Here is a 25959-nt window from a genome sequence, read left to right on the forward strand (position 1 = left end):
GGTGTCCTGCCTTCTAGAGCTTTTCCTGAGCCTGCTACTCATAGCTACGGTGCCCCAGGGGTGGAGTTCATGGGTTTGCACCGGGAGAACAACGCTGTGGTGCAGATCCACTTCCTACCTGGCCAGGTAAGGGGCCCTCCTCACCCTCTGACTCTCACATCAGCCAGAAGGGGTGGGGAGAGGCAGGCATTTGCTAGCCCTGGGTCTGGTTCCGATGGGAGGGCCTGGAACCACCCCCCTTTCCCCCAGCTGCCGTTCACAGACCACCCTAAGAGGAGCCAAGGGTCTTTTGGTTCCGGGGCTCTCTGAATCAGCCGGCACAGGGCGGGCCACCCTAGTGTGAAAGGCCCCGGTGCATGCCAGCCCACACACTCCTGGTTCCTGTCCCCTCCCTCCCTAGTGCCAGCTGGTCACCCTGCTGGATGACAACAGCCTGCATCTGTGGAGCCTGAAGGTCAGAGGCGGGGTGTCAGAGCTCCAGGAAGATGAGAGCTTCACGCTGCGTGGCCCCCCAGGGTAAGGACCTGGTGCCCATCCTCTCCCTGCACACCCAGCTCCAGAGTGGAATCACCGTTCGGAGGTCCCCTGGAGCCCCCGGTGGTCCTGGCAGGTGTTCGAGCCGCCGCATGAACAGCTGCAGGTGTTCTGGGAGAGCAGGGCCCTCCGGCCCCACGGTCTGCACAGGAGGCTCTGGGGAGTTTTGTGTGCTCCTAGCCCAAGCTCCCTACTGTCTGTGTCCTGTCACAGCGGAAGATCCTCAAAATGTTTGTCCTGGCCCAAGACACATTGGACCCCATTAAAGGACCTCACAGGCCTGCTTTCCCTGGCCACGGCCTTTCCCGGGACTGCTGAGGGCAGCGCGAGTCGGGGGTCCTAACCCCGGGGTCTCCCCTGCCTGAGTAGCAGTCAGCTCACAGGCGGCCGTTCTCATCCTCAGGGCCGCCCCCAGCGCCACACAGATCACGGTGGTCCTGCCTCACTCCTCCCGCGAGCTCCTCTACCTGGGCACCGAGAGTGGCACCGTGTTCGCGGTACAGCTGCCGGCCTTCCGCACCCTGGAGGACCGGACCGTCAGCGCGGACGCTGTGCTGCAGGGGTGAGCCTGGAGACCCCACTGCCCTCGGGAAGCTGGTCCCCCCAGCGGGGCATGGCCTTCTCTCGAGTCCCAGCAGTATCTCAGGAGCTCATCATTTCTCTCCTGGGAAGTCTGTAGGGACGGGAGAAGAGACTGTCAGCCCGCCCCCCCGACCTGTCCCCTAAATTGAGAGACTCTCACCCCATGTGTTAGCACCATACGCTCTGAGGGCTCTTGGGGATAACATGTCATTTCATGTAAAGGTGAGGAAAATGATGCTCAAAATGAGTTTGTAATGTCACCAATTCTCAGTCCAGCGATCTTCGCACTGATAACCGCGAATTTCAAAAACCCCAGGGGCTCCGCAGAGGGGCAGGCGGGGGTGCCCAAACCTCACATTGCCGCCTCAGGTGGGGGAACTCCTGGTGAGGTGTATGCTTTGGAGTCCGTGCTGAGTTTTTGTTTGCATGCAGGCCCCATGGCCAAAAATCCCGGACGGCCACAAACCCCTAAGTTTCTTCAGATCATTCTGGAGGCTTTGCTCCATGATGGTGGTGTCGGCAACAGAGTGGAGGTCAGATGAGGTCCGGGTGTGGAGAGAGGGTGTCAGGGTCCGGAGGAGGAGAAGGACTGGCAGGGGCGGAATGTTTTGCGGTTTCACGGGACAGAGAGGAGACCAGGGTCCTCGGACAGGGAGCTGCTTCTGGCTCGAGCGGACGGGACCCTGTTCCCGAAAGGACTGGCCTTCCAAGCGCTCACGTCCTTCGGGGCCCACTGTCCAGGGCAGGGCTTGGGAGGATTCCCACTTGGGGCTGCATCCACCTAGGCCCAAATGTCTGTCTTTGCCACTCGGCAGGGCAGAGTCAGGTCAGCGCGACCACGGTCAGAGCAGGACTGTTTGCGGGTCAGCAGGCATGGTGGCTTCTCAGCCTGGGTGCCCCATCTGTGGCCAGGACAGCAGAAGGACCTGTTTCTCACGTGTGGCTGTGCGGGCGCCCACCTGACTCCGTACTGGTGGGAGTCTAGGGGAGGGGGGGCCTCCCCCAGCCCGAGTGCCCTGGGAAGCCCCCTCCCACCAGTGTAAGTCCTGATCTAAAAGGAGAGGTTGGCTTGGTTTCGGCGCACAAAATGCCCTCGGGGTCCAGGCTCTTTGCATTTCCTACTCTCCTTCCTCGGTGTGGGTTCTTGGTCCTGTGCCTGCCACCTCGTGGTCTTCTGTTGGCTGCAGCGCCTCCAGACTTTACATCAGTATTCCGGGCGCTGAGAAGGAGGAGGGGGACAAAGCTCAAGGCCAGGCCAACTAATATAGAGAGTTTTATTTTGTGGGTTTTAAAAACTGTTTTATTATGAAATACCGCCTGTGTACAGAAATGCGCTAAATATGAATGTGCGGTTTCATGGATTCTTGTAAAGTGATCAGCCCTGCGGCCACCCCCTGGGCAAAGAAATAGAACTTTGTCAGCCTCCCAGGCGCCCCTGCTGCCCTTCCCAGTCACGACTCCCTCCTTCCCCCAAGGCAACGATCGCATCAACTCTTCCGGAAGCCACTTCTTGCCTTTTCTCATAGCAGTGCCCCATGCGTTTGCAGGTGGATATACGGGGTATATAGGTTTCTGTATCTCACCGTCCTGCTGCGCGCGTGGCTTCTCTGTCCCTGCGATCGTCCCACGCTGGCACACGCACACCACGTGCAACCGGGCCACGGGCGCCGTCCTGCCCTGCGGATGGCGGCAGTGGGGGCTCACAGTGCTTCCCCCCGACCCCCGCCAGGTTGCCCGAGGACGCCCGCCACCGGCGGGTGTTTGAGATGGTGGAAGCTTTGCAGGAGCACCCGCGAGACCCCAACCAGGTCCTCATCGGCTACAGCCGTGGCCTCATCGTTGTCTGGGACCTGCGGGGCAGCCACGTGCTTTGCCATTTCCTCAGCAACCAGGTAGGTGGCGCCCGGCACGGTGGCGGTGCCATGCCCTGAGGTGCCCCGAATGCCCTGAGGCCCTTGTGCTGAGACCTGCGGGACCAGGACCACCACCCTGACGCCGGCCTGCGCGCTCTCCCTCTCTTCCTCCGAAGCAACTGGAGAACGTCTGCTGGCAGCGGGACGGCCGCCTGATTGTCAGCTGCCATTCCGACGGCAGCTACTGCCAGTGGCCCGTGTCCAGTGACGCCCGGCCCCCGGAGCCCCTGCGCAGCTGTGTGCCTTACGGTCAGTGCTGCATCCGCCCAACGGGGGCCTGGCCCCGCCCTGTCGCTTGCAAAGCCACATCCTCTGTTCCCAGGCTGTCTCCCCCACATTCGGGTGTGGGTGCCCAACTCCTAGAAGCAAAACCGGGGCCCAGAGAAGCGAAGGCTTTGTCCAGAATTGTGCAGCAGCTTTCCCAGTGCCCGTCGTGGCTTTCTCGAGGGACGTCAGAGCGAGGCTCCTCTGCAATCTGCTGCACGGCTGTGGGCTTGACGGGTCTGGGCCCGTGGACATGGGGGTGGAGGGTCTGTTCAAGCCAGTTCCTTTTCTTGTAGGTCCTTTTCCTTGCAAAGCTATTACCAAGATCTTCTGGCTGATCACCAAGCAAGGGTAGGTATCGGTGCTCCGTCTCCCTTTCCGCAGCCTTCCTGGGGACTGATCTGGCCTCTGCTTGTGGGAGGCAGGGTCCAGGGAGTGCCTTGGGGTCCCACATCGGTGTCTCAGATGCCAGCACAGGGTGAGAGGGCTAATCATTCATACCTCTCATGGCTAATTCCTGAGCGAACATTTCTGACCTTGCCCCCCCCGCCCCCTGCCCTCCCGGAGAGATGATTCAGATCGGCTGTTTTCAGACTTTCAGCAGGAGACCTGTTTCTTCAAACAGAGACAATACAGGGAAACCCGACCCATAAGCAAGAGTGGGGGCGGGGGGGGGCAGGTGAAGCAGGGGTGGCTGTAGAGACTCAGGAACCACAGCCTGGGTGTCCCCACCTCACTCCCAAGTTCTCCTGGGTTACTGCAGCCAGGAAGAGAGAGGGGCCCCCTCACCCCTCCTGGGGACCTTGAGTGAGCACCCACCTTGAGACAGGGCTCCCTCCCAGGTCTGCCATTCTGGTCACTGCGAAGTCTAAGCTGCCACCTCAGCCTGTGGCTGTTGCAGGGGCTGTTGGGAGCCCCAGCCCACCCCACGGCTCTTCTGTGCCTGCCAGGTTGCCTTTCACCATCTTCCAGGGGGGCATGCCACGGGCCAGCTACGGGGACCGCCACTGCATCTCGGTGGTCCACAACGGCCAGCAGACAGCCTTCGACTTCACCTCCCGTGTCATCGACTTTACCGTCCTTGCCGAGGCGGACCCTGCGGCAGGTAGGTGGGCTTGGGGCGTGGGTGAGGGGAGGCGGCCTGTCCATTCCCAAACCCCCCAGCACCTGAGCCCCTGAGCCCCACAGCACCCCTCTCAGGGCCTTCCCCTTCCCCTGCCGGCCTGTGGCTTCATCCTGGCGGGCCACACCTCCCACCCGCCCTGAACTCTCTTCGCCCTCGCTCGGCTCTGATGGGACTGAGCCCGAGACAGGCAGATCTAGGCTGTGGGGCTTAACAGCTCCGTAGCTGAGGCAAAGACATCCTGGCTTAGACACGCGAAGCCCTCCCATCGTGGGGTGGGGCAGGGGCTGCCGTGTGGGGCCAGCTCTGAGCCGGCCTCCTGGAGCCGGGCCAAGACGGCAAAGCCCTGAGTCAGCCTCATAAATCGGTGACAGACGAGACCAGAAAGGGTGATGTCGAAACCTGGAGGGAGAAGAGGCCTGGCGGGAGATTCCCAGGAGGGCGGGCCTCTCCCCCAGGTGAGTCTGGCCTCACAAGGCCAAGGCCTCCAGGTGAGGGGCTCCCGCCTGCTCCGGACACCCTGGGCTGTCTTCCCCATGGCCCCAGCCTCACCACTACAAGGCCGCTTGGAGGGAGACTCCAAACCTGCTTTCCCTCCTTTCTCTACCTCTTCCCTCCTCACACCCGATTCAGGATGCCAGGACTGGGGCCGATTCTTTCGGATTTTCTACAGAGATGATCACATCCTCTGTGAACAAAGACTGTTACTTCTTCCTCTCTGACCTAAGTGCCTTTTATTTCCTCCTCTCGTCTCCCTGCAGCAACGAGGACTCATAACGCGGCAGAGAGAGGGGGCGTCCGCCGTGGTCCTGATCTTAGCGGGGAAGCTTTGTGTTTTGCACTTGTTTGAGTTACATGAGCTGTAGCTTTTTCTTGTAGACGGTCTTTGCCAAGTTAAGGAAGTTCCCCTCTCTTCCTATTTTACTGAGGGTTTTTATCATAAATAGGTGTTAGGTTTTTGTCAGATACGTTTCCTGCGTGGAGCAATACAATCCTGCGTTTCACTTTAGCCTATTGATGTGATGGGTTCCGTTAGCTCACTTTCACATGTTGGCACAGTCTTGCAGACCGATAAATCCCACTTGGTCATGGCGTGTCATTTTCTCTACATGTTTCTGGACTTGGAGCTTGTTCTTATTTGTTTATTTTTGGGAGAGTGTGAGTGGGGAAGTGGGGGGTGGGGGTGGGGTTAGAGGATCCAAAGCGAGCTCCATGCTGACAGCAGAGGAACTGTGAGATCACAACCTGAGCCGAAGTTGGACACTCAACTGACTGAGCCACCCAGGTGCCACTGGAGCTGCTTTCTTATTTATCTGTCTGTCTATCTATTTAAAATTTTTTTTGAGGGGCGCCTGGGTGGCTCAGTCGGTTAAGCATCTGACTTCAGCTCAGGGCATGGTCTCATGGTTTGTGGGTTCGAGCCCCGCATTGGGCTCTGTGCTGACAGCTCAGAGCCTGGAGCCTGCTTCAGATTCTGTGCCTCCCTCTCTCTCTCTGACCCTACCCTGCTCACACTCTCTCTCTCTCTCTCTCTCTCAGAAAAAATAAAACATTAAAAAAAATTAAAATTAAATAAAATTTTTTTGAAAGAGGGGGCACAAGTGAGCAAGGGGCAGAGAGAGAGAGAGAAACTCCCAGGAAGGGCAGAGGGGGAGAGAGAGAGAGACATGGGGCTCACCCGAAGCAGGTCTCAAGTGGAACTTGTTTTCAAAATGCAGATTCTCCAGGGGCGCTTGGGGGGCTCAGTCGGTTAAGCATCTGAGTCCAGCTCAGGTCATGATCTCACAGTTCGTGAGTTCGAGCCCCGCGTCAGGCTCTGTGCTGACAGCTCAGAGCCTGGAGCCTGCTTCATATTCTGCCTCCTCTTCTCCCTCTGCCCCTCCCCCACTCACACTCTCTGTCTCTCAAAAATAAAAAAATGTAAAAAATAAATAAATAAATAAATAAATAAATGCAGATTCTCTGACTCCAGTCCCGGACCTTCAGACCTTCAGATCCTGCAGGGCTGGGCTGGGGCAAAATGCCTCCTGCGGTTCCTGCAGCCCCTGACCCTTGGCCTGTCCCCACAGCCTTCGATGACCCCTACGCCCTGGTGGTGCTGGCCGAGGAGGAACTAGTGGTGATTGACCTGAAGGCCGCTGGCTGGCCACTGGTGCAGCCTCCCTACCTGGCCTCCCTGCACTGTTCCGCCATCACCTGCTCCCACCACGTCTCCAACATCCCCCTGAAGCTGTGGGAGCGCATCGTCGCCGCCGGCAGACAGCAGCACACACACTTCTCCACCATGGTACGTCTGGCACCAGTCCCGGCGCCGCCTCGGGCCAGGCTCGCCCACGGACTTTCTGGTCTCGTTCTGTAGGAGTGGCCCATTGACGGTGGTACCAGCCTGGCCCCAGCCCCTCCCCAGAGGGACCTGCTGCTCACGGGGTAGGTGACTTTCGTGGCCCTCCACTCCTGCTCGGTAGAATACGCGGGGTGGGAACAGAGCCCCGGGCACCCCTGGCCTCCTGGGCACTCCGGGCCTGGCACCCCTCACAACTGGCAGGTGGACGCTGCCCACAGGCACGAAGACGGCACGGTGCGGTTCTGGGACGCCTCCGGCGTCTGCCTGCGGCTGCTCTACAAACTCAGCACGGTACGGGTGTTCGTCACCGACACAGAGCCCAGCGAGAACCTCAACGCCCAGGGCGAGGATGACTGGCCCCCGCTCCGCAAGGTGAGGCCGGGCGAGGACAGGCTTGGGTCCGGCACTTAGGGCCACGCTCACGGACTGTTTCTCCGTCGTCAGGTGGGCTCCTTCGACCCCTACAGTGATGATCCGAGGCTGGGAATCCAGAAGATTTTCCTCTGCAAATACAGTGGCTACCTGGCTGTGGCGGGCACAGCAGGGCAGGTAGCAGGCGGGGCTGGCGCAGGGCGGGGGGGGGGGCAGCTAGGAGGAGCGGGCAGCTGACTTTGGGCGGTGTCCAAGGCTTGGGGGGCAGCAGGCACAGGCACTAGCCTCCTGAGCGCCCACTGAAGGCGGCACCAGGACCGTCACCCACCCTTGTGGCTCCGAGCCTTCCCCAGGGGATCGGGGTTGCCTGGTCCCGTTAGCGAGGCCTTCGGGATGATTGTTTCTCCTCCAGAAACCAGGACTGAGGGCCCCGGATCGGGCAGAGGCCTTCCGGCGCTCCTTGGGCCCTGGGCTTTGGCGTGGGTCCCAGGTCCTTCGCTGCCCGCCCCCCCCCCGCCCCAGGTGCTGGTGCTGGAGCTGAACGACGAGGAGGCGGAGCATGCCGTGGAGCAGGTGGAGGCCGACCTGCTGCAGGGCCAGGAGGGCTACCGCTGGAAGGGCCACGAGCGGCTGTGTGCCCGCCCGGGGCCCGTGCGTTTCGAGCCCGGCTTCCAGCCCTTCGTGTTGGTGCAGTGCCAGCCCCCGGCCGTGGTCACCTCCTTGGCTTTGCACTCCGAGTGGCGGCTCGTGGCCTTTGGCACAAGCCACGGTTTTGGCCTCTTTGACCACCAGCAGCGGCGGCAGGTCTTTGTCAAGTGAGCAGCCCTCCCGGGGCGGCTGGGGCCTGAGTCTAGGACTGGCGCTGGGCAGGGCCCCAGGGCCCCGGCAGCACTGATGTCCGGATGTCCCCCCCCAGATGCACGCTGCACCCCAGTGACCAGCTGGCTTTGGAGGGACCCCTGTCCCGCGTGAAGTCCCTAAAGAAGTCCCTGCGCCAGTCTTTCCGCCGGATACGGCGTAGCCGGGTGTCCAGCCGGAAGCAGCGGCCAGCTGGTCCCCCTGGAGAGGTGAGGCTGAGACCAGCCGTGAGCCCAGGGCAGCTGGCTCGCATCCTGCCCCGCTGCCCGCCAGCTATGTGGCCTCGGACACGTCCTGTTGCGTCTCTGGGCCTCAGCCTCCCCAAGTGTAAAGGGTTCAGTCCTCAGTCAGTATCACCAGATGGGTGGTGGCCATCTTCCCCTGGAAGGATTGGCGTTGAGCGATGGATCCCCCCAGGAAGGGGAGGCCAGAGCCCCCCCTCAGGCCTGACCAAACCCGCTGCAGGTGCCGGAGGGAGGCGCCAGGGCAGAGCGGACGGGTGTGCAGAACATGGAGCTGGCCCCTGTGCAGCGGAAGATCGAGGCTCGCTCGGCAGAGGATTCCTTCACGGGATTCGTCCGCACCCTCTACTTTGCTGACACCTATCTGAGGGACAGTGAGTGGCCAGCCTGAGGTGTGGGGGCCCCAGAGAGCACTCCTTGGCCTGAGGGCGTGTCAGAAGTTCCTGCCTGGCCTGGCGGGGAGCATGGGGACACCTGATCCCCCGCCTGCCTTTTCTCTCCCGTGCCTGGGTCCCCAAGGCGGGTTGCCCTGGCTTCGTACTCAGGCGCCACCACTCTCTAGAAGTGTGTCTAGAAGTGTCACTTAGTCTGGTCTCAGTTCCTCTCCCTGTAAAGGGAAGGAATATCTTCTTCCAAGAGTGCCTGCCAGTCCCCGGTGCAGCCTGCAGAAGGTTCCTGCCGCCCGACCGCCAGGGCACGTGTGGGGTGGGGGTATCTGCTGCTGTATCTTCAGGGCTGAGCTGCCCTGGGTTCAAGATCACCTGTGCACAGGTCCCTTGGTTGTCAGAGAGCCTTCCCGGCTTTTCCTGTCTGTACCCCCAGGAGACAGGCAGGGCCCACAGCCATTCCATTTTACAGAGGAGGAAACTGAGGCTTACAAGGTTTGCTAACTTCACCTTGGGGTCACACAGGTAGTGAGTGGCAGTGCTGGGATGTAAGCCCAGGTCACCTGGCTCTACCTGACCCCTGGAACTGTGCGTTGGGTATAAACCTTTGCTTCCCCGCAGGCTCCCGCCACTGCCCCTCGCTGTGGGCTGGCACCAACGGCGGTACCGTCTATGCCTTCGCCCTGCGTGTGCCCCCCGCCGAGCGGAGAATGGATGAGCCTGTGCGGGCAGAACAGGGTGAGTGCTGGGCAGGGGGAGAGCAGAGGGTCCTTATCTGCCTGAGAGGGGAGGGTCTCAAGCCTCGCCCTCCACCCGACCCAACTATCAGCCACCACCTGCCTCTCTCCCTGCAGCCAAGGAGATCCAGCTGATGCACCGAGCGCCTGTGGTGGGCATCCTGGTGCTGGATGGACACAGCGTGCCCCTTCCTGAGCCCCTGGAGGTGGCCCATGACCTGTCAAAGAGCCCGGACATGCAGGGAAGCCACCAGCTGCTTGTGGTGTCGGAAGAGCAGTTCAAGGTATTGCTTGGGTGGAGGTGGGGTTCCCTGGGGCATGTGGGGAGTGCACATCCTGGGCACATATGACAGTGGCCGGGATTCACGTAAAGTCGTATTTACAGTTGGTGCGTGAGAGATTACTGAGGCACAGAAAAGGAGACGGGTAGAGACCCCGGGCCCCGGGGTCAGCGTGGGGGCACTGAAGCAGGACCTGTGTCGGGGGTGGGGGCAGAAAACACAGACATGGGAGTAAATAGCCCGGGTGTCTTTCGCGGCCAAAGCATAGCGACTGCATATCCGAGCGCTGAGCGGGCTCGGAGACCGGGCAGTCGTTGATGGGGAGCAGGGCCCTGTGACAGCACCAGGCACGGAAGCCGCAGGTGTGAGCCGTGCCCTGCGCCCCCAGGTGTTCACGCTGCCCAAGGTGAGCGCCAAGCTGAAGCTGAAGCTGACTGCCCTGGAGGGCTCGCGGGTGCGGCGGGTCAGCGTGGCCCACTTCAGCAGCTGTCGAGCCGAGGACTACGGGGAGCACCACCTGGCTGTCCTCACCAACCTGGGCGACGTCCAGGTGGTCTCGCTGCCCCTGCTCAAGCCCCAGGTTCGGTACAGCTGCATCCGCCGGGAGGATGTCAGCGGCATTGCCTCTTGCGTCTTCACCAAATACGGCCAAGGTGGGCGCAACAGGGGTGGCCGAGGGCGGGCGGGGGTCAGGGCTCCCACTGCGCTGCCAGGGGCTGCTGAGAAGGGCAGCGGGGGGTGTCACCGCCAAGGCCAGGCTGGACTGACTGACTTCAGAGAACTTTGAGGGAGGCCCCCGGCCCTTCTGTCCTGGGAGGGAAGTCCGGTCAGCAGCCGCAGGGCCTGGGAGCCGTGGGCTGGCCTCACCTCCAGGCTTCTCCTCCTTCCCTCCAGGTTTCTACCTAATCTCACCCTCAGAGTTTGAGCGCTTCTCTCTCTCCACCAAGTGGCTGGTTGAGCCCCGGTGTCTGGTGGATTCGGCAGAAACCAAGAGCCACAGCTGCCCCCACAACGGATCAGGCCCAGAGAAGGTCTCAGGCCGAGCCAGGTCAGTAAAATGACAGGTGGACTTTGCCCTGGCCCCTCTCCTGTGAGCTAAGCCCACCCTCCGGGCTCTGGCGTACTGCCCCCCTTCATGTGCCCCTCCCTCCCACGGCAGCTGCCATCCTGGCCAGGGCTTGGTTTAATACCCTGGCTCCAGGTAGGTCGGGTCAGTTGACCTCATTCTTCATGGGATCAGGGCTTTCTGAGCAGGAATGGGGAGCCTCGGGACTCCCCAGTCCTCACCACCTCTCTCCCCACAGGAACTCAGGGAGCCAGAGTGATGGAGAGGGTAAGACAGGCTGCCCTGTGCCCAGGGGTGGGGGGCAGGGACATTGTGATACTTGGGCCCAGACCCAGACCGAAGGGGAAGGAAGGGAACCCCAGGCCAATAGGTGGTGTTCGGGCTAAGAGTAGAGACGGCATCCCTTCCATCCTGGGCTCTGGGCTCCTGCACTGCCGCTCCAGGAAGTGGGGAGCTGGGGCAGAGGAGGACTCAGGGCTCACCTGACCTGGCCCCTGCCTTTCAGAGAGGAGGCCTGGCCTGGTGATGGAGCACGCTCTGCTCAATGACGAGAGTGAGTTGGGGCAGGAGTTGGTGGGCCCTCATGAGGGACGTCCAGGGTGGGGGCAGGGGGGGCTTGGAAAGCCAAAGTAGAACTGAGGGCCAATACTGAGGGTGGCAGACCCATCTGACACCCCACCAGTAAAAGGGGGAGCAGCGTTGGTGTCTGGCCTGCCCTCTGCCAGCCTCAGTAGGCCGCTGTTCCCTAACCCTGCAGGGGTCCTGAAGGAGATCCAGAGCACGCTGGAGGGAGACCGAGGGTGAGTTCCTGCTCGGGCCTGCAGGGGGGGGCCCTGAGGCACCAGGAGTTCTCCGGGAATGAGGGTCCTCGTCTGGCCTCCCCAGAGGTCCCCAAGGATGGTGACTGCCCTGTGTTTGCCTGTGCAGGAGCTATGGCGACTGGCGATCTCAGCGAGTGGCCACGGGTTACAGCCTCAGCAACGGGGGAGGTAGGGGCCCTGGGCACCGCTGCCGGGCTGGGGGTGGCTGGGAGGGCATGCCCCTGGGCGGGGGACTGAGGCCCCTGGGCAGGGGACTGAGGCTCCCGGGCCGCCCAAGAGGCCCCTGAGTCGCCGCTGCTCTGTGTCCTTCCGCAGCCGAGTGAGCAGGTCTCCAGTCCGGGCTGTGCGATGAACACACACTACTGAGGGCGCTTCCTGGGGCGCTGCCCCCCCACCCGTGCCCCCGGGAGGCCCGTGCACTGGGCTGCGCCAGGGGCCGGAGCCCACCCCAGTGTCCACCCTGCTGCTGCTCTCGGCCTCGGAGAGGAGGAACCCCAGGGCCGAGGGGCTGCCCCACCCGGGCCTTGTCTGTCGGTTCTTTTGTGAATGTTGCACAGTTTGTTCCCCCCCCCCTTTTTGTAGTGGGCTGGGTTTTAAATTATAAATTTTAACTGCCTCTCGGTGAAAAAGTTTTTAATAAACACCTTATTACCTCTTCGCTGGACGGGTCCAATGACTGATCTTTTTAATTGTGCAGGAATTTTCTCTCTGTAAACAGAAATGATTGTTAGCTGGTCCCTTGCCTTTGCCCCCTGGGGCCCAGTTGCAGGCCAGGCTGGTACCCCAGAGAATCCGGTTTTTAGGCCGTTTGAGTCAGAGCAAACTCTGCCTGTTCGTATCTGAGCACTGCGCCTTCTGTCCTTGGAAATGAATGGCAAGAGTTAACCGTCCTGAGTGAGCATGGCTGCATCCCAGGGTTGGGGGCAGATAGAGTCCCCTTTGACCAGCCTTTGCTTGCTGTCAGAAGGGGGAAGACACAGTATCGCAGACCTGGTGGCTTCTTACGGACTCCAGGGAATGACCATAGGGTGCTGCTGAGGTCGGAGGCAGTTCCCAGAGATGAAAGGTCTTACCCCCAGATGAGGGGCTGGATCAGACCACTGTTACAGTCCTTATAAGCCAGGGGGTTGAGTCTACTTGATTCTACTTCATTTGCCTGTCTTTGTTGAGCACCTATTATATGCCAGGCGCTCGGGGTCAGAGGTGGCCCAGATAACGTGGTCCCTGCCCCCTGGGGCTCACACTACTAAGGGCAGGAAGTCTGAGGATGTAGGCAAGCCCGGGGGATGTGGGGCCTGTGAGAGATGCACCTGGGAAGGTGACATTAAGCTGGGGCAGGAACATGACCAGGAATGGCCTGGGTGCATCGTTCTACCCAGAGGACAGAGGGACGGGCAGCACCTGAACTGGCCGGCTTGCTGTGGGATTGCGTCAAGAGTTGAGGGTGAGTGGTTGGCAGGAAGTGTGCCAAAAACGAGACCACCAAGTGGCCAGACTGGGACCCCCTGGAGCCTGGCAGAGGGCAAGGGCACTGCTATGTGCCACGGGAGACCACATGGCCTGTTGGAAGGACATGGGTTAGCGCACGGGGCAGAGGAGGAGCCACGGCCCAGGTCCGTGGATGGATACGTCATGGGAGCCCCCTACATGCCCTCCTGCCAAGCATGTGCAGCTCAAGAGCCTGGATTGTGTGACTTGGACCACTCCGGCTCCCCTGATCTCCTTAGAAGGGGGGGGGGGGTGGCATTTACTGAGATGGGAGTCCCAAAAGCCACAAGGAATAGGGGAGAATAGTTTCCCCAAAGGGAAGAGGAACACAGACTGCTATCCCAGGAGCAGTGGAGAAGGGATGCTGGGTAGATAAAAAGACAAAGCTACAGACAGGAGGGGAGTGCTGTGTACCCTGCAAGACAGTCTGGACTTGAGCCTGAGGCTCTGGAAGCGTCTGCAGGGCTTTGAGCATGGAAATTCTATTACGAAATTCATTCTTTCAAAGACCACTGGGGTTTAAATCCCAGCAAGTTCCACTCATGTGACCTCAGGCAAATTGCCTACCTGTGTCCCAGTTTTTTCTGGGGAACAGGATAAGAGATAAGAGGAACCCCTCATGATCTGTCGTGAAGTTCACGGGAGTCCACGAGGTTCACAGGTTCACGATGGGGGTGACCCTCTGTCAGGGTCAGGGAGAACATGTTAGAATGCACAAGACCTTTATTTTCATCGTAAAAGAAATTAGGTCTTGTTTATACCTTGGGTTGGCACCCGGTCCTCAGTCTGTAGATCAGAGGGTTATGCACCAAAAGTGGGTGCCAAGGAGGGAGTGAACATCACACCCTGGAGAGCTGGACAGCTACACACACACACACACAAACACACACACACACACACACACAGGTCAGGAGGATTTGTGTGGTTTTCTGACTGCTGGTTTAGAGGGACTTAGTGCCTATACTGTCCAGTTAGCTAAATGATCTTACATAAATGGACAAGTGACATGAAGTTTCCTGCCAAGAAACCATGAATTGAAGATCGTGGAAATAACGCAGCGCCTAGAGAGCAGAAGAAAATGGCAAAACCGAGCACTCCCACAGCGCAGGGGAGCCTCCTGGCTGCAGCAATGAACTAGCTCATCAGACCGAACGGGAGTCAATAACAACCACACACACACACTTGAAAATATCAAGACTCTGAAAACGGATTTACATCCGCGCTTGTGAAGGATGAGCATTGCCTTAAGTACTTTGTGCTACGAGGTATTAGCTAATGGTGGTGGTTCGCCCGTTTCAGTTCTAGGAAAACATTCTCCTATTTAGAGATCAACAATTTTTATGGATAGGCGTGCACAAATGGGAGAGTCTGGCGCTGTCTAGAAAGTGGTTGATTGGAAGCTGAGCTGGCACGGAGAGAGGTTGGAGGTCCCTGCAGCTCCCATGCAGGGGGAGGTGACCATAGTGGCAAAATGGAGATACTGAGAGGTCGGGTTGACAAGGACCGCTGCCAGGCGGAGAAGGTGATTGAGTGGCAGAGGTCACTGCCAGATTCCGAGGGTCCTGCTGACATAACACGGGCAGCTGGGCACATGGTCTGCACACTTGGATCTGAGGGTCTTCAACATCGACAAGTGAAAGACTTAGTGTTCAACTTAGACTTGGAAGTCACGCAGACCCAGTCCTCAACACTGGCTTCACCTGTGACCGACTGTGTGGCCTTGGGTAGATGACCTCACCCTTGCGCTCTAGTTTACTTGCCTATAAAACAGGCCATAATAACAGGGCCTGCCTCAGAGGGTGGTAAGGATTCAGTGAGAGTCTATAAAATCGCTCGGCACCTTAACACCCAACCCAAGGAGGTGAAAGTTACCGAGGCTGGTGGTAGGGGCCAGGAAAGGAGGAGACTTCCTGAAGGAGGGAGGGAGGAAGGGAGATGGAGCATGGTCAGAGGAGGACTCACAGACTGGAGGAGCAAAGCAGGTGAGGGAGAGAAGGGGAAAGTGGGAGCCAGAGGTGAGAGCTGGGCTTGGAGAGGAGTCCCCTCTCCCCCTTCTGTTTGTCAGGGGGTTCCCTGCAGGCTGCTGGAGGTCACTCAGGAAGGAGGTGAGCTGGGAGACCATAGCTGGCTGGTTCCAAAGCCAGTTCCCAGCATAAACTCCACGGAGCAGAAGAACAGGCAGTAAGGGTCAAGGGAGGTGGGTTTGGTGCCCAATTCCTCAGTTACTGGCCGTGTATCCCTAAGCCACTTATCCTCTGAGCTGTTTCCTCATCTGTAAAATGAGATGAGATGACATCCCTTTCATCCCTTTCGGAGGATTTGGAGAGGATGCTTAGGGAAGGGATGGAAGGCTCTGGGAAGACAGGAGCCACACCCACGCAGCTGAGTGAGCTACGGCCTGGTCTGGATCAATAATGCAGAGAGGAGGGGACCAGGAAGGCAAGAGATTGGAGAGGAGGGTGGAGCTCTCTGCCGCAGAGCACCACGCAGGATACATTGGAATGGGCCAAAGAAAGTCAAGTTTGCTCTGATGCTGGGGCACCTGAGTGGCTCAGTGGGTTGAGCATCTGACTTTGGCTCAGGTCATGATCTCGTGGTTTGTGGGTTTGAGCCCCGCTGTCAGGCTCTGTGCTGAATGCTTGCTCAGAGCCTGGAGGCCTGTTTTGGATTCTGTGTCTCCTTCTCTCTGCCCCTCCCCCGCTCACTCATGCTCTGTCTTACTCTGTCTCTCAAAATTAAATAAATGTAAAAAAATTTTTTAAAAAAGTTTGCAGCTGATGGTAGCCCCTCACAGCTGTTCTCCAGCGGGCCTTGGGAGCCAGACTGTCTGGGTTGGCATCCCTTCTCTGACCGCCACTATGACACTCAGCTGTGTGCCTCAGTCGTATCAGCCATAAGATGGGAATCCTTATGGCACCCACCTCTTAGCATGCTTTCAAGAATTAAATGACTCCAGGGGCGCCTGGGTGGCTCAGTCGGTTAAACGTCTGACTTCGGCTCAGGTCATGATCTCACATTCCTGGGTTCGAGCCCTGTGTCAGGCTGTGTGCTGACAGCTAGCTCAGAGCCCGGAGCCTGCTTCAGATTCTGTGACCCCTCTCTCTCTGACCCTCCCCTGCTCATGCTACCTCTCTCTTCTCTCAGAAATAAATAAAACATTAGAAAATTTAAAAAAAGAATTAAATGACTCCATAAAGTGTTTAGAACAGTGCCTGGTGCATAATAAGCTCTGACGTGTTAGCTATTTACTGATACTATTGAGTCCAAGGGGACTAAGGAAGGAGAGTGGGATCCCTTAGGTTCTTTGAAAGGGGGGCTCACCCCCTCGCTGGGCAAGCAGTGAAAGGGGAGCAGAGCGCGTGGGGCTCCTCAGTTTGGCACGGTGCCAGGCTGGCCTGGCTGGCAGCGCCTCCCAGGTGGCACAATTGCCCTGTCCTCGGCCTTTGCTGCTGAGGCGTCTCCTCTTTCCTGGGCAGCTTCCACTCCTTTGTTGGCCTAAAGGGTCAGGACCCCGCAGCCACCTGCATAATTAATGCTCTTGAGTAAGGCTGGAGCCCCCAGGGGGTAGATTGCGCCAGGAGAGCCAGCCAGAGCAGGGCGGTAGGGGTGCCGCCAAGGGCTGAGGGTGCTGTGGGCTGCCAGACCTTCAGGGAGAGGAGAGGCGGAGAAGCCCCTCTTCGCTGGGCCCACCATGGGTGGGAGCAAGGGCAAAGCGCCCCAGCGCCAGGAGGGCCCCGGGAGGCCGGCCTCGGGGGAGCAGGAGTCGGGGTCGGCCAGCGCAGACGGGGTGCCCAGCCAGGAACGCCGACAGGGTCGTGGTAAGGCCCGTGGGGCCAGACCGGTCTTGGAACCCGCCACTGCAGGAAGCCACAGGACCCAGGCTGGCCGCCGTAAGCCCACCGCAGAGGGGAACAGCGGCTGCAGACCGTCGGGGGCTGGGCCGCCGGCAGACGCCGGGGGGAGACCAGGCAGCGCGCAGCGGCGGGGACGCGGATCTAAGGAGGGGCGCGGGCCCAGGGACCACCGTGGCGGGCGCCTGGAGGAAGCCAGCCTCTCCCGAGAAGGGACAACCAGTGAGGTCTGCCGCCGCCAGAGGAGAAGGAAAGGGCGGGGACCCTCGGCTCGGCAGGGCTGCCGAGAGACCCGGAGCCTCCGTGGGGACACGTCGGGTGGAGACGGGGGCAGCTCTTGCCCGGACAGCGAAGCCCGAGAGGCCCAGGAGAGCGACAGCCAGAGCACGGGGGCCCCGGAGCCGCGACCCAAGACGGAGCAAACGGACACGGTCCCGGGAGACACCCAAACCGGGTCGGAGCCAGAGCTGGAACCCGGCGAACGCCCCAGCAGTGACGGCGGGGGCAGCGCTGAACCCCGGAGCCCGGAAGGGTCGTCGGGGGTGGGACCCCAGGGAGAGAGCCAGGATTCCGGGACAGACACGGAATGGAGTCTGAAGGGGGCCGGGCCTCGAGGGGGTCCACGGACAGCCCCGGGAACGGCGAGCCAGGCCACGGAAGCCGACGAGAAGGGGGCTGGGGGCAAAAAGGCCAAGCCCCCCAGCCCCCTCGAGGGCAGCCCAGAGCGCGTCCCCCAGAGCTCACGGGCTCCTCGGGACCCCAGGCTGGCCCAGGACACAACAGACAACGAGCCGCGGCAGGAGGCTGAGCCGCAGGGCGCCGCTCGAAGAGCCTCGGCCTCCGGGACTCGGCGACGCCAGGTCGGAAAGGTGGTGGGGAAGGTGCAAGGGGCGGCGGGCGAGAGCGAATCTGGAGCTGAAGGGGGAGACGCGCCCCGGACCCCAGCGCCGCTGGCCGCCCTCGTAGCGCTCCGCAGGCTGCGCGCGAAAGCCCCTCCGGATCCCGCCCCCCAGGCCGAGGCTCCCGCTCCCCGCCGCGCGGGCCTTAAGGAGCGGCTGCTGCGCGTGGCGCGCGCCCTGGGTCTCCTGCGGTGGCTGTGGCTGCGGCTGCGGCGGCCGGAGGGCGAGGACTGGGGGGCGGGGTCGCGGGCGGCCGGGGGGCGGGGCCGCAGGCCGGGACCCAGGCGCCGCCTAGTGCTGCGCCTGGCCGGCGTGGCGGGACTCGGGGGACGGCCCAGGCCTCCCCCTGGCGGCGGCTCGAGCTCCCCACAGTTTTCGAAGAGCCCAGCTCTTGAGGACCCCTCTGAGGACGAGGACCGGACTCCGGACCCCAAGTTCGCCGTCGTGTTCCCCAGGATGCACAGGCCCGTGAAGGAGTCGAGCAGTCGGAGCTCAGAGGAAGCGTCCGCCGACGCCCCAGCCGGGGAGGCGCGCGTTTGGCCTCGTACAGAGGCTTGGGGGGACAGTGAGGGGCGCGGGGCGAGTGGAGAAGGTGCGGCCGGGCCCCGCCGGGGCTCTCCCCTCGGCCCTGCTCCCCACGACGAGCCCCCACTCGACGAGAGCGGCTCCAGCAGTGAAGCGGAGCCGGAAACCTTGGAGGCGGAGGCTCCGGTCCACTGGACTCAGAGCTCAGAACCCCGCGAGGACCCCGGGCCTGACACCGACGACGCACTGCTGCCTCGACTCACCTTGGAGACCCACCGGCGGTGGGAGAGAAGCCCGGGCCCCTGCGGGCCTCCGAGGGGGCGATGGGTGCCAGAGGATGAGGCTGAGGAGGCGCTGGAGAGGGACCTGGAGCTGAGCCTGGGGCTCGGCCTGGACGCACCGCCCTCACTGGGTGCGGAAGACAGGGGTCTTGGGGAAGGCCTGGAAGACACGGAGGACCTGGCTCGGCTGCGGTGAGCAGGCGCAATTCCAAATCTGTCCTGTGTGGGTCACCGAGTTCCTCAAATGTCACCCCACCTCCGTTTTCATAAATTGTATCCTTAGACGGTCTTGTAACTTAACAAAAGGTCTCCCCTGGGGAAGATGCAGGTGAGGGATGAAAATCAGATGCCCCTACCCCGAACTTTCTTCTCTGGCACAAGGCTTCCCTCTGGGTCAGCTCCTGCCTGTAGCCCCCATGGAGTGGGTAACTCACTGAGCAGCCAGACTCCTGTGTTACGGTCAGGGCTCAGAGAGGACGCATGCTTTGCCCAAAGTATCTCTACAGCCAGTGGCGGCGCTAACCCAGGACCTCCTTCTGCCCCCTCCCCAATTCCCTGCTCCTCTGCCCCGCTGTCCCCGCAGACCAGTGTGTAACAGCTCTGTGCTGCTGTGCCTGAAGAAGAGGTTTCACCTGGGCCGAATCTACGTATGGGGGCACCTGGGGGTGGGGGCGGCGGGATTGCCTGTGCTCTGAGATCAGAGGGCTCTCTGGCACTTCTAGAACCTCTCCTTCCTTCTCCTCCCTGGGCTGAGTGCTGAACCGTCACTGGGGACCTGCAGGGCGGGGGCGGGGGGCTGGGCTGGGGAGGACTGAAGCCCCACTCCGTTTGTATCCCCTGCTTCCTCCTCACTGTGACGACAGCATCTGCTTTTCTCCCCAGACCTTTGGGGGGCCCTTTCTGCTCTCTCTGAACCCCCGCCGGCCCCTGCCTCTCTTCTCAGCTGAGGTTCTGGCCAGCTACCACCCCAAGAAGGCCCCTAACACCACCCCGTACGTGGCTTTGCCCCCAGCAACCCTCTGCTCACCTGCCCCCCCACCCCCGCCCCGGGCGGGCGGCTAAGCCCCAGCATGTGCCACTGATTGAGATCCTGGTGACTGAGGGCGTGTCCTGGCTACATTAGGAGGGCCCAGAAGCCCATCTCCGGCAACCTTCTCATTTGCTCCCACCCCTCCTCCCTCAGACACATCTTCGCCACCGTGGCGGCAGCCTACAGCCTGTCTCAGAGCACCGGGCAGGGCACATGCATTCTCCTGGGGTGAGTGGTGGGGCCCTGCTGAACCCACGGGCCACTCTGAGGACCCGGAGGCAGGGACGTGGGGGCTGCATTGGAAGCTGCAGGCCTGGTCTGCTGCTGGGCAGCAGCGCTGGATTCATAAGGGCTGTGCTCCTGGCTGAGGTCACCACACGCGCCCCTTGACTGTAGCCTCTTGGCGTCTTCTTTTCTCTTCGGTCTCCATGCCCTGGGTCTATCTTCCCACATTTCCAGGGGTGGGAATCACTTCCAGGTGGGCATGCCCCACTTCCTGGGCTCCATGGGTGTCCTCTGTGCTCCTTCCCACAGTGGGCACAGTGGCTCAGGGAAGACAGAAGCTGCCAAAAAGATGGTGCAGTTCCTGAGCCACCTGGAGCAGGAGCAGACGGGGGACAGAAGATGTCAGGTGAGGGGCAGCTGGCCTTTTCCCCGGGCGGTCTTCAGGCCTCTGGCTCCTCCTTGGGGGCAGCCCCAGGCATTGCCTCCTGTGGGACAGGCCAGGGTGGGGTGGGGCTGACCCTCTCCATGGCCGAGCACAGCCCCTAGGCACGAAGGATCCTCAGCTGGGATGCCTGATCGTGGACGCAGCCACCGCTCCTGGGGATACTTGAGTGCCCCTCCTCCACACAGCTGGACGGTGCGCTGCTCGTGCTCGGCAGCTTCGGCCACGCCGGGACGGTCCTCAATGCAAACGCCAGTCGCTTCGGCCAGGTCTTATGCCTCTGCCTGCAGCAGTGAGTGATGGGGGTCGCGGTGGGCACAGGGGGCACCCCCATTCAGCTCCCTTTACTGGGAACCCGAGCCTGCTGCCCTTGGGTCAAGCCCATAGTGGGTCCCATTCTGAGCAGGGCCCCTGGGTCGCGTGCACCCTGGGCATCCCCACCCACTGTCCCGTGCCCACAGTGGGGTCATCGTGGGAGCTTCTGTATCACATTATCTGCTGGAGGCCTCGAGGGTGGTGTTTCAGGTAAGACCTGTGCCGCTGCTCCCCTCTCTCCAGCTCCCAGAGTGGGAGAGGTGGAGGGGCCATGCAGGGGTGTGGTCACTACCCTTCCCCCCACCCCTTCCCGTCTGCATCCCTGCCTTTCCCAGGACCTGCCCTTGCTCCCCTGGGGCACAGGACCAGACCACTGCTACCCCTAAGCCAGTCCTTCTCCCCAAGGCCCAGGCTGAGCGGGGTTTCCATGTTTTTTACGAGTTGCTGGCTGGGCTGGACCCTGCGCAACGGGAGCAGCTCTCCCTACAGGGGCCGGAGACCTACTACTACCTCAACCAGGTGGGGGCAGGGCTTGCCTGGGGAAAGGTCTGGAAGGAGTGGCCGGAGGGGAGGGAAGCTATGGGCCGCCAGGCCCTGCCCCCTCACTCCCGCTGTGCTGTGCAGGGCCAGGCCTGCAGGCTCCAGGGCAAAGATGATGCCCAGGACTTCCAAGGACTTCTGAAGGCCTTGCAGGTGCTGGTCATGTGCCCCGAGGAGCTGAGCGCAGCCTGGGCCGTGCTGGGTGCCATCCTGCAGCTGGGCAACATCTGCTTCTCCTCCTCAGAGGTGGGCCCCCGCTGTGGCCAGGGGCCGGTGTGGACGCTGGGTCAATGGTGGCTTGTTTGTGGAGTCAGGGCAGCCATGACACGGAACACCTGTGGGCCGCCCTCCAGGCCTCACAGCTGCCCTAGAAAGCAGGCGGGTTCCCGTCGTATAGAGAGAACAGAGACCTGGATCATCTGTGCCGACGCCAGTGCCACCTAGCTGCCACCCAGGAAAGGGAGGCCTGCACTAACTGAGCAGCTCCCGTGCATCCGGCACCACTGAAGTTACTTTATGTGTTTGTTTTCTTTTAATTGTTTTTAAATGTTTACTTATTTTAATATAGTTTATTGTCAAGTTGACTAGCATACAGTGTGCTCTTGGTTTTGGGAGAATGTTTATTTTTGAGAGAGAGAGACAGTGTGAGCAGGGGAGGGGCAGAGAGAGAGAGGGAGACACAGAATCCAAAGCAGGCTCCAGGCTCTGAGCTGCAGTCAGCACAGAACCCAGCACGGGGCTCGAACCCACGAACCGTGAGATCATGACCTGAGCTGAAGTCGGACCCTTAACCGGGTGAGCCACCCAGGCGCCCGTCTGTTTTCTAATTCGGTTCTCACAACAACGCTGGAACTTAGGGTGGTTGTTTCCCTTTTAACAATAAGACAGTGGAGGCTCAGAGACGAAGAGTCTGCTGGAGCCGGCCAGCTAGTGAGGAGGTAAAATGAGGACTCGCTCTCAGGACCCCCAGGCTCCAGAGTCCGCTTCTCTCCGCCCAGTGGATGTGGGATGTGGCCATTCCCCAGCAGAGCTCTCCCCGCTCCCTCCCTTCTCTGTCCAGCGGGAGTCCCAGGAGGTGGCTGCTGTGTCCAGTTGGGCCGAGATCCATACGGCAGCCCGGCTGCTGCTGGTGCCACCTGAGTGCCTGGAGGGGGCTGTCACCAGGAGGGTCACGGTGAGCCCCGGGCTCCTCAGGAGGCAGGGCTGACCTCAACCACACGCAGGCTTGGCGCGGGCCCGGATCAGCCCGGGGCCTGATGTCCCTCCTCTGCCCTCCAGGAGACCCCCTATGGCCGAGTCTGCAGATCCCTGCCGGTGGAGAGCGCCACTGATGCCAGGTGGCCCTGGGGGCGGGGGAGCCATACCGGGCCTGGCACCCTACCCTACGGCACTGGCTCACTCACCACACCCACAGGGACGCCTTGGCCAAGGCCCTGTATTCTCGGCTTTTCACCTGGCTCCTGGGGAAGATCAACGCGCAGCTGGCGCCACCCGGGGAGGGAGAGAGCACACACACCGTCACCATCGTGGACGTCTATGGCTTTGAGGTCACCACTTGGGGCGGGGCCCAAGATAGGGTGCCCCCCTCGTCCTGAGCATTTCTGGGGCCAGCTCTCCCTGAGGGTGGCACCCGTGAGCTATTGCCTATCTAGCCACGAGAGACAGGACATAGTCCATGGGTGTGGCCTTTCTGCCCTGCTCTGTCCAGCCCTGACATCGCTTCTGGAGAGTTCTGTCTTGCTCACAGGAGCCTCTGGGGCAGCAGAAGGCAGAGGTCCTAGGATGGGTCTCACCTCTTATGCACCGAGCGGACCCGGAAAAGGAACAGTCCCCTGAACGGCCCTGAGTTTTCATAAGCAGGGAGGAGGCTGGAGCAAGGGGAGGTGGCCTCTTTCCCTGGACGGGCACCGTTCACTGCCCCCTGCCCTCTCCTCTCCACCGTGCCCTGGGGACCGTGCCCTCTCTGAGCGGGGGACGTTTGTGGCAAGTGTGTGCCAGAGCGTGTCAGCGCTCTCTGTATGAAGCTGCACGGAGCGGGGGCTCTTCTGGGCTTGTGAGTGGAGTGCGGGGGGGTGGGGTGGGGGGGGGGGACACAGGCAGGAGCCTGCAATCCTTACGGGAGGAAGGCTGGAAAGGTTCCTGGAGGCAGCAGCCTGGGGCCCTGCTTGTGAGGATGTGGGATCTGAGAGCCAGGGAGCTACAAGGTCATAGGAAGAGGTGCCTTCCAGACCCCAGGATGGCTTTGTCCAGGGGCCTGGAGGCTCACAGTTGTGCTGAGGCAGAGGGAAGGGTGTGGACTGAGGTGTAGGCACGCGCTGTGCCTGGGCCTTTGGACTTGACCTTGGAGGCAGCAGCATCAGCCCCAGGGCACCACTCCTCCCTGAGTTCTGGGAGGGGAGTGAAGGACACCGGGCCCCTGTGCAGCACCCCACCCCCACCGTACCTGCCCCAGGCGCCCCCCCCCCACCTCATGTGGGTGCCTACCTCACTGCCCACACGCTCCTAGGCCCTGCGGGTGAATGGCCTGGAACAACTGTGCAATAACCTTGCCAGCGAGCGTCTGCAGCTCTTCGCCAGCCAGATGCTGCTGGCCCAGGAGGAGGTAAGAGGAGCTGAGCCTGGCAGAGGGGGGGGCACCCAGGCATTCCCAGAGCAGAGGCCCTCCCTGGGAAACCGAGGCACTGAACTGACAGCCCTGCCCCAAAGCACCCCCTGCTAGGGGCCATCTCAGCCTTTCTGGGCCTCCCTTTACTTATCTGTACAATGGGAGAGCCACCCTGTCTCGGGCTCTGATGAGCTCCCCCTGCAACTGGGGTGCTGGCTGTTCCCAGGAGGCATGTCAGCGAGAATCACTGCCCTGGGTGCCCGTCCCCCAGCCTGTGAGGGAGACCTGCCTGGACCTCCTCACATCCCAGCCCCACGGCCTCCTGAGTATACTGGATGCCCAGACATGGCTGGCCCAGGTGAGCTCCCAGTGGTAAGGACGAGGTGGGGGCCCTGGTGGCCAGGCTGAGGCCATCAGGGCCTCTCAGAGGAGCCAAAAGGTGATGGGGTCCAGAAACCCTGCCCATAGCCTCTCAGCAGAGCTTGGGAAGGCAGTGAAGCAAACTAGGTTCAAATCCTGTCTCCGGGTGATCTTGAGAAAGATCCCTCACCTCTCTGGGGCTCCTCAAGTCCTTGCTGCAAAAAGGGCAGCGTGATGGGGACTGCACAGGGCTCGTAGGGGTCCCTCAAGCCTCCAGCTAGTAGAGGGCAAGCCTCAGGGCTGTGGGACGGCCATTCCACAAAGGGATGCATAGTCCAGGCAAGGGCAACTTCACGTGCAAAGGCCTGAGGGAAGCTCGTCCCTCTTATCAGGCCACAGACCACACCTTCCTCCAGAAGTGCCACTATCACCATGGCAACCACCCCTGCTATGCCAAGCCCCAGCTGCCCCTTCCTGTCTTCACCGTGAGACATTACGCCGGGACCGTCACCTACCAGGTACCCGGGTAAATCGGGGACAGACTCCTGGGTGAATCAGTGGTGTCTGCTCCCCAGACCTGAGTCACCAGACAGGTAATAGGAGTAGGTGAGGGGAAGCCCCTGCGAGGGCTTGGCCGTATGTGTCTACCTGTGTCCTCGGCCCTGTTTTTTTTTTTCTTTTTTAAAAAACTATTTTTTGAAGTTTACTTATTTATTTATTTTGACGGGGAAGGCCAGAGAGAAAGGGAAAGAGAGAATCCCAAGCCTGATGCAGGGTTCGAACTCACGAACTCAGGAACCGGGAGATCACTACCTGCACCAAAACCTAAAGTCCAACAGCTAACTGACTGAGCCTCCCAGGAGCCCCAGTGCTATACAGTTCTGAGCACGATGGGGCACAGGGAGAGGAGGCCTTGGGAACCTTAAGACCAGAAGGGCAGAGCGTACGTGTGGAACCTGGCTCTGATAACCTTAGGCTGGCTGCTGCTGCTTTTTTTTTTTTTTTATGTTTGTTTATTTTCGAGAGACAGAGCATAAGCAGGGGAGGGGCAGAGAGAGGGAGACACGGAACCTGAAGGAGGCTCCAGGTTCTGAGCTGTCGGCACAGAGTCCAACGTGGGGCCTGAACCCACAAACCACGAGATCATAACCTGAGCTGAAGTTGGATGCTTAACCGACTGAGCCACCCAGGCACCTCTCTGCTTCTCCTTCTGAGCCTCCATTTTCTCATCTGTAAAATGGAAGTGGGAATCTGTCCTATAACATTGTTGTGAGGGTTGAATGCAATAATGTGGAAATGGTCAATCAGGTGCCTGGCACTTGCTAGGTGCCCACGAAAGGCACTCTCCCTTCCTCCTCCTGAGTTTCCTGGAGACTGGGTAGGGGCCTGGTGTAAAAGGTAGGACCATGTGACTGGTTTGAGGTAGGGCAAGTCAAGTAAGGCTTCCTGGAGGAGGTGACATGCTTTGGTTATAGAAGAAAACACAAATTATCCAGAAGTTACTCAAACAAACCCATGGGACATATGTCAGTTATACCTCTCCCCCTACCCCCCCCAACCCAATCATGTCTGAAAAAAAAAAAAAGAAACACAAGGAGACTGAATAGAGAAAACCACAAAACTATATTGAAGCTCACAAAAGAAAACCTAAAAAAGGAGGGTCAAACCACATTCCTGGTGGGGAGCCCTACCTTCTTTCTCAGTTAATCTAGAAAAGCAACAGCATTCCAGACAATACCCCAGTCGGGTTCTTCTGGGAGGAGGAGGAACAAGTTTTGACAAAATTACTCTGAAATATTAGCTGGAAAAGAAATGCATGAGAGTAGCCAATAAAATAATGAAAAGCAGAAGATTAAGGAGGAATTTGCTCTACCA

General features: G+C 60.5%; 2 protein-coding genes across 2 annotated transcripts in view; both read left to right on the forward strand.

Annotated features, from left to right (window-relative positions):
- Window positions 1–12152, forward strand: part of LLGL2 (LLGL scribble cell polarity complex component 2) — a 33441-nt gene extending 21289 nt beyond the window's left edge. Inside the window, exons 4-26 of the mRNA XM_039226542.1 lie at window positions 45–126; window positions 401–516; window positions 938–1096; window positions 2846–3008; window positions 3146–3278; window positions 3590–3644; window positions 4244–4398; window positions 6486–6703; window positions 6776–6843; window positions 6979–7132; window positions 7205–7309; window positions 7655–7947; window positions 8049–8199; window positions 8456–8606; window positions 9240–9356; window positions 9473–9639; window positions 10025–10289; window positions 10531–10684; window positions 10941–10969; window positions 11208–11255; window positions 11460–11502; window positions 11630–11691; window positions 11839–12152. Of these exons, the coding sequence (XP_039082473.1) occupies window positions 45–126; window positions 401–516; window positions 938–1096; window positions 2846–3008; window positions 3146–3278; window positions 3590–3644; window positions 4244–4398; window positions 6486–6703; window positions 6776–6843; window positions 6979–7132; window positions 7205–7309; window positions 7655–7947; window positions 8049–8199; window positions 8456–8606; window positions 9240–9356; window positions 9473–9639; window positions 10025–10289; window positions 10531–10684; window positions 10941–10969; window positions 11208–11255; window positions 11460–11502; window positions 11630–11691; window positions 11839–11846 (2896 nt within the window). The 3' untranslated portion in view covers window positions 11847–12152. The remainder of the gene's footprint in view (window positions 1–44; window positions 127–400; window positions 517–937; window positions 1097–2845; window positions 3009–3145; window positions 3279–3589; window positions 3645–4243; window positions 4399–6485; window positions 6704–6775; window positions 6844–6978; window positions 7133–7204; window positions 7310–7654; window positions 7948–8048; window positions 8200–8455; window positions 8607–9239; window positions 9357–9472; window positions 9640–10024; window positions 10290–10530; window positions 10685–10940; window positions 10970–11207; window positions 11256–11459; window positions 11503–11629; window positions 11692–11838) is intronic.
- A 4550-nt stretch (window positions 12153–16702) lies between these two features.
- MYO15B (myosin XVB) overlaps window positions 16703–25959 on the forward strand; it is a 32249-nt gene continuing 22992 nt past the window's right edge. Inside the window, exons 1-15 of the mRNA XM_039226268.1 lie at window positions 16703–17512; window positions 17588–18759; window positions 19151–19214; window positions 19450–19559; window positions 19751–19818; window positions 20110–20228; window positions 20453–20556; window positions 20726–20789; window positions 21204–21365; window positions 22180–22293; window positions 22398–22456; window positions 22534–22666; window positions 23626–23721; window positions 23951–24082; window positions 24477–24602. Of these exons, the coding sequence (XP_039082199.1) occupies window positions 16703–17512; window positions 17588–18759; window positions 19151–19214; window positions 19450–19559; window positions 19751–19818; window positions 20110–20228; window positions 20453–20556; window positions 20726–20789; window positions 21204–21365; window positions 22180–22293; window positions 22398–22456; window positions 22534–22666; window positions 23626–23721; window positions 23951–24082; window positions 24477–24602 (3333 nt within the window). The remainder of the gene's footprint in view (window positions 17513–17587; window positions 18760–19150; window positions 19215–19449; window positions 19560–19750; window positions 19819–20109; window positions 20229–20452; window positions 20557–20725; window positions 20790–21203; window positions 21366–22179; window positions 22294–22397; window positions 22457–22533; window positions 22667–23625; window positions 23722–23950; window positions 24083–24476; window positions 24603–25959) is intronic.

Source organism: Hyaena hyaena, unplaced genomic scaffold, assembly GCF_003009895.1.
Source record: "Hyaena hyaena isolate Hyena2069 unplaced genomic scaffold, ASM300989v1 scaffold_21, whole genome shotgun sequence".
Classification (NCBI taxonomy): Eukaryota; Metazoa; Chordata; class Mammalia; order Carnivora; family Hyaenidae; genus Hyaena; species Hyaena hyaena.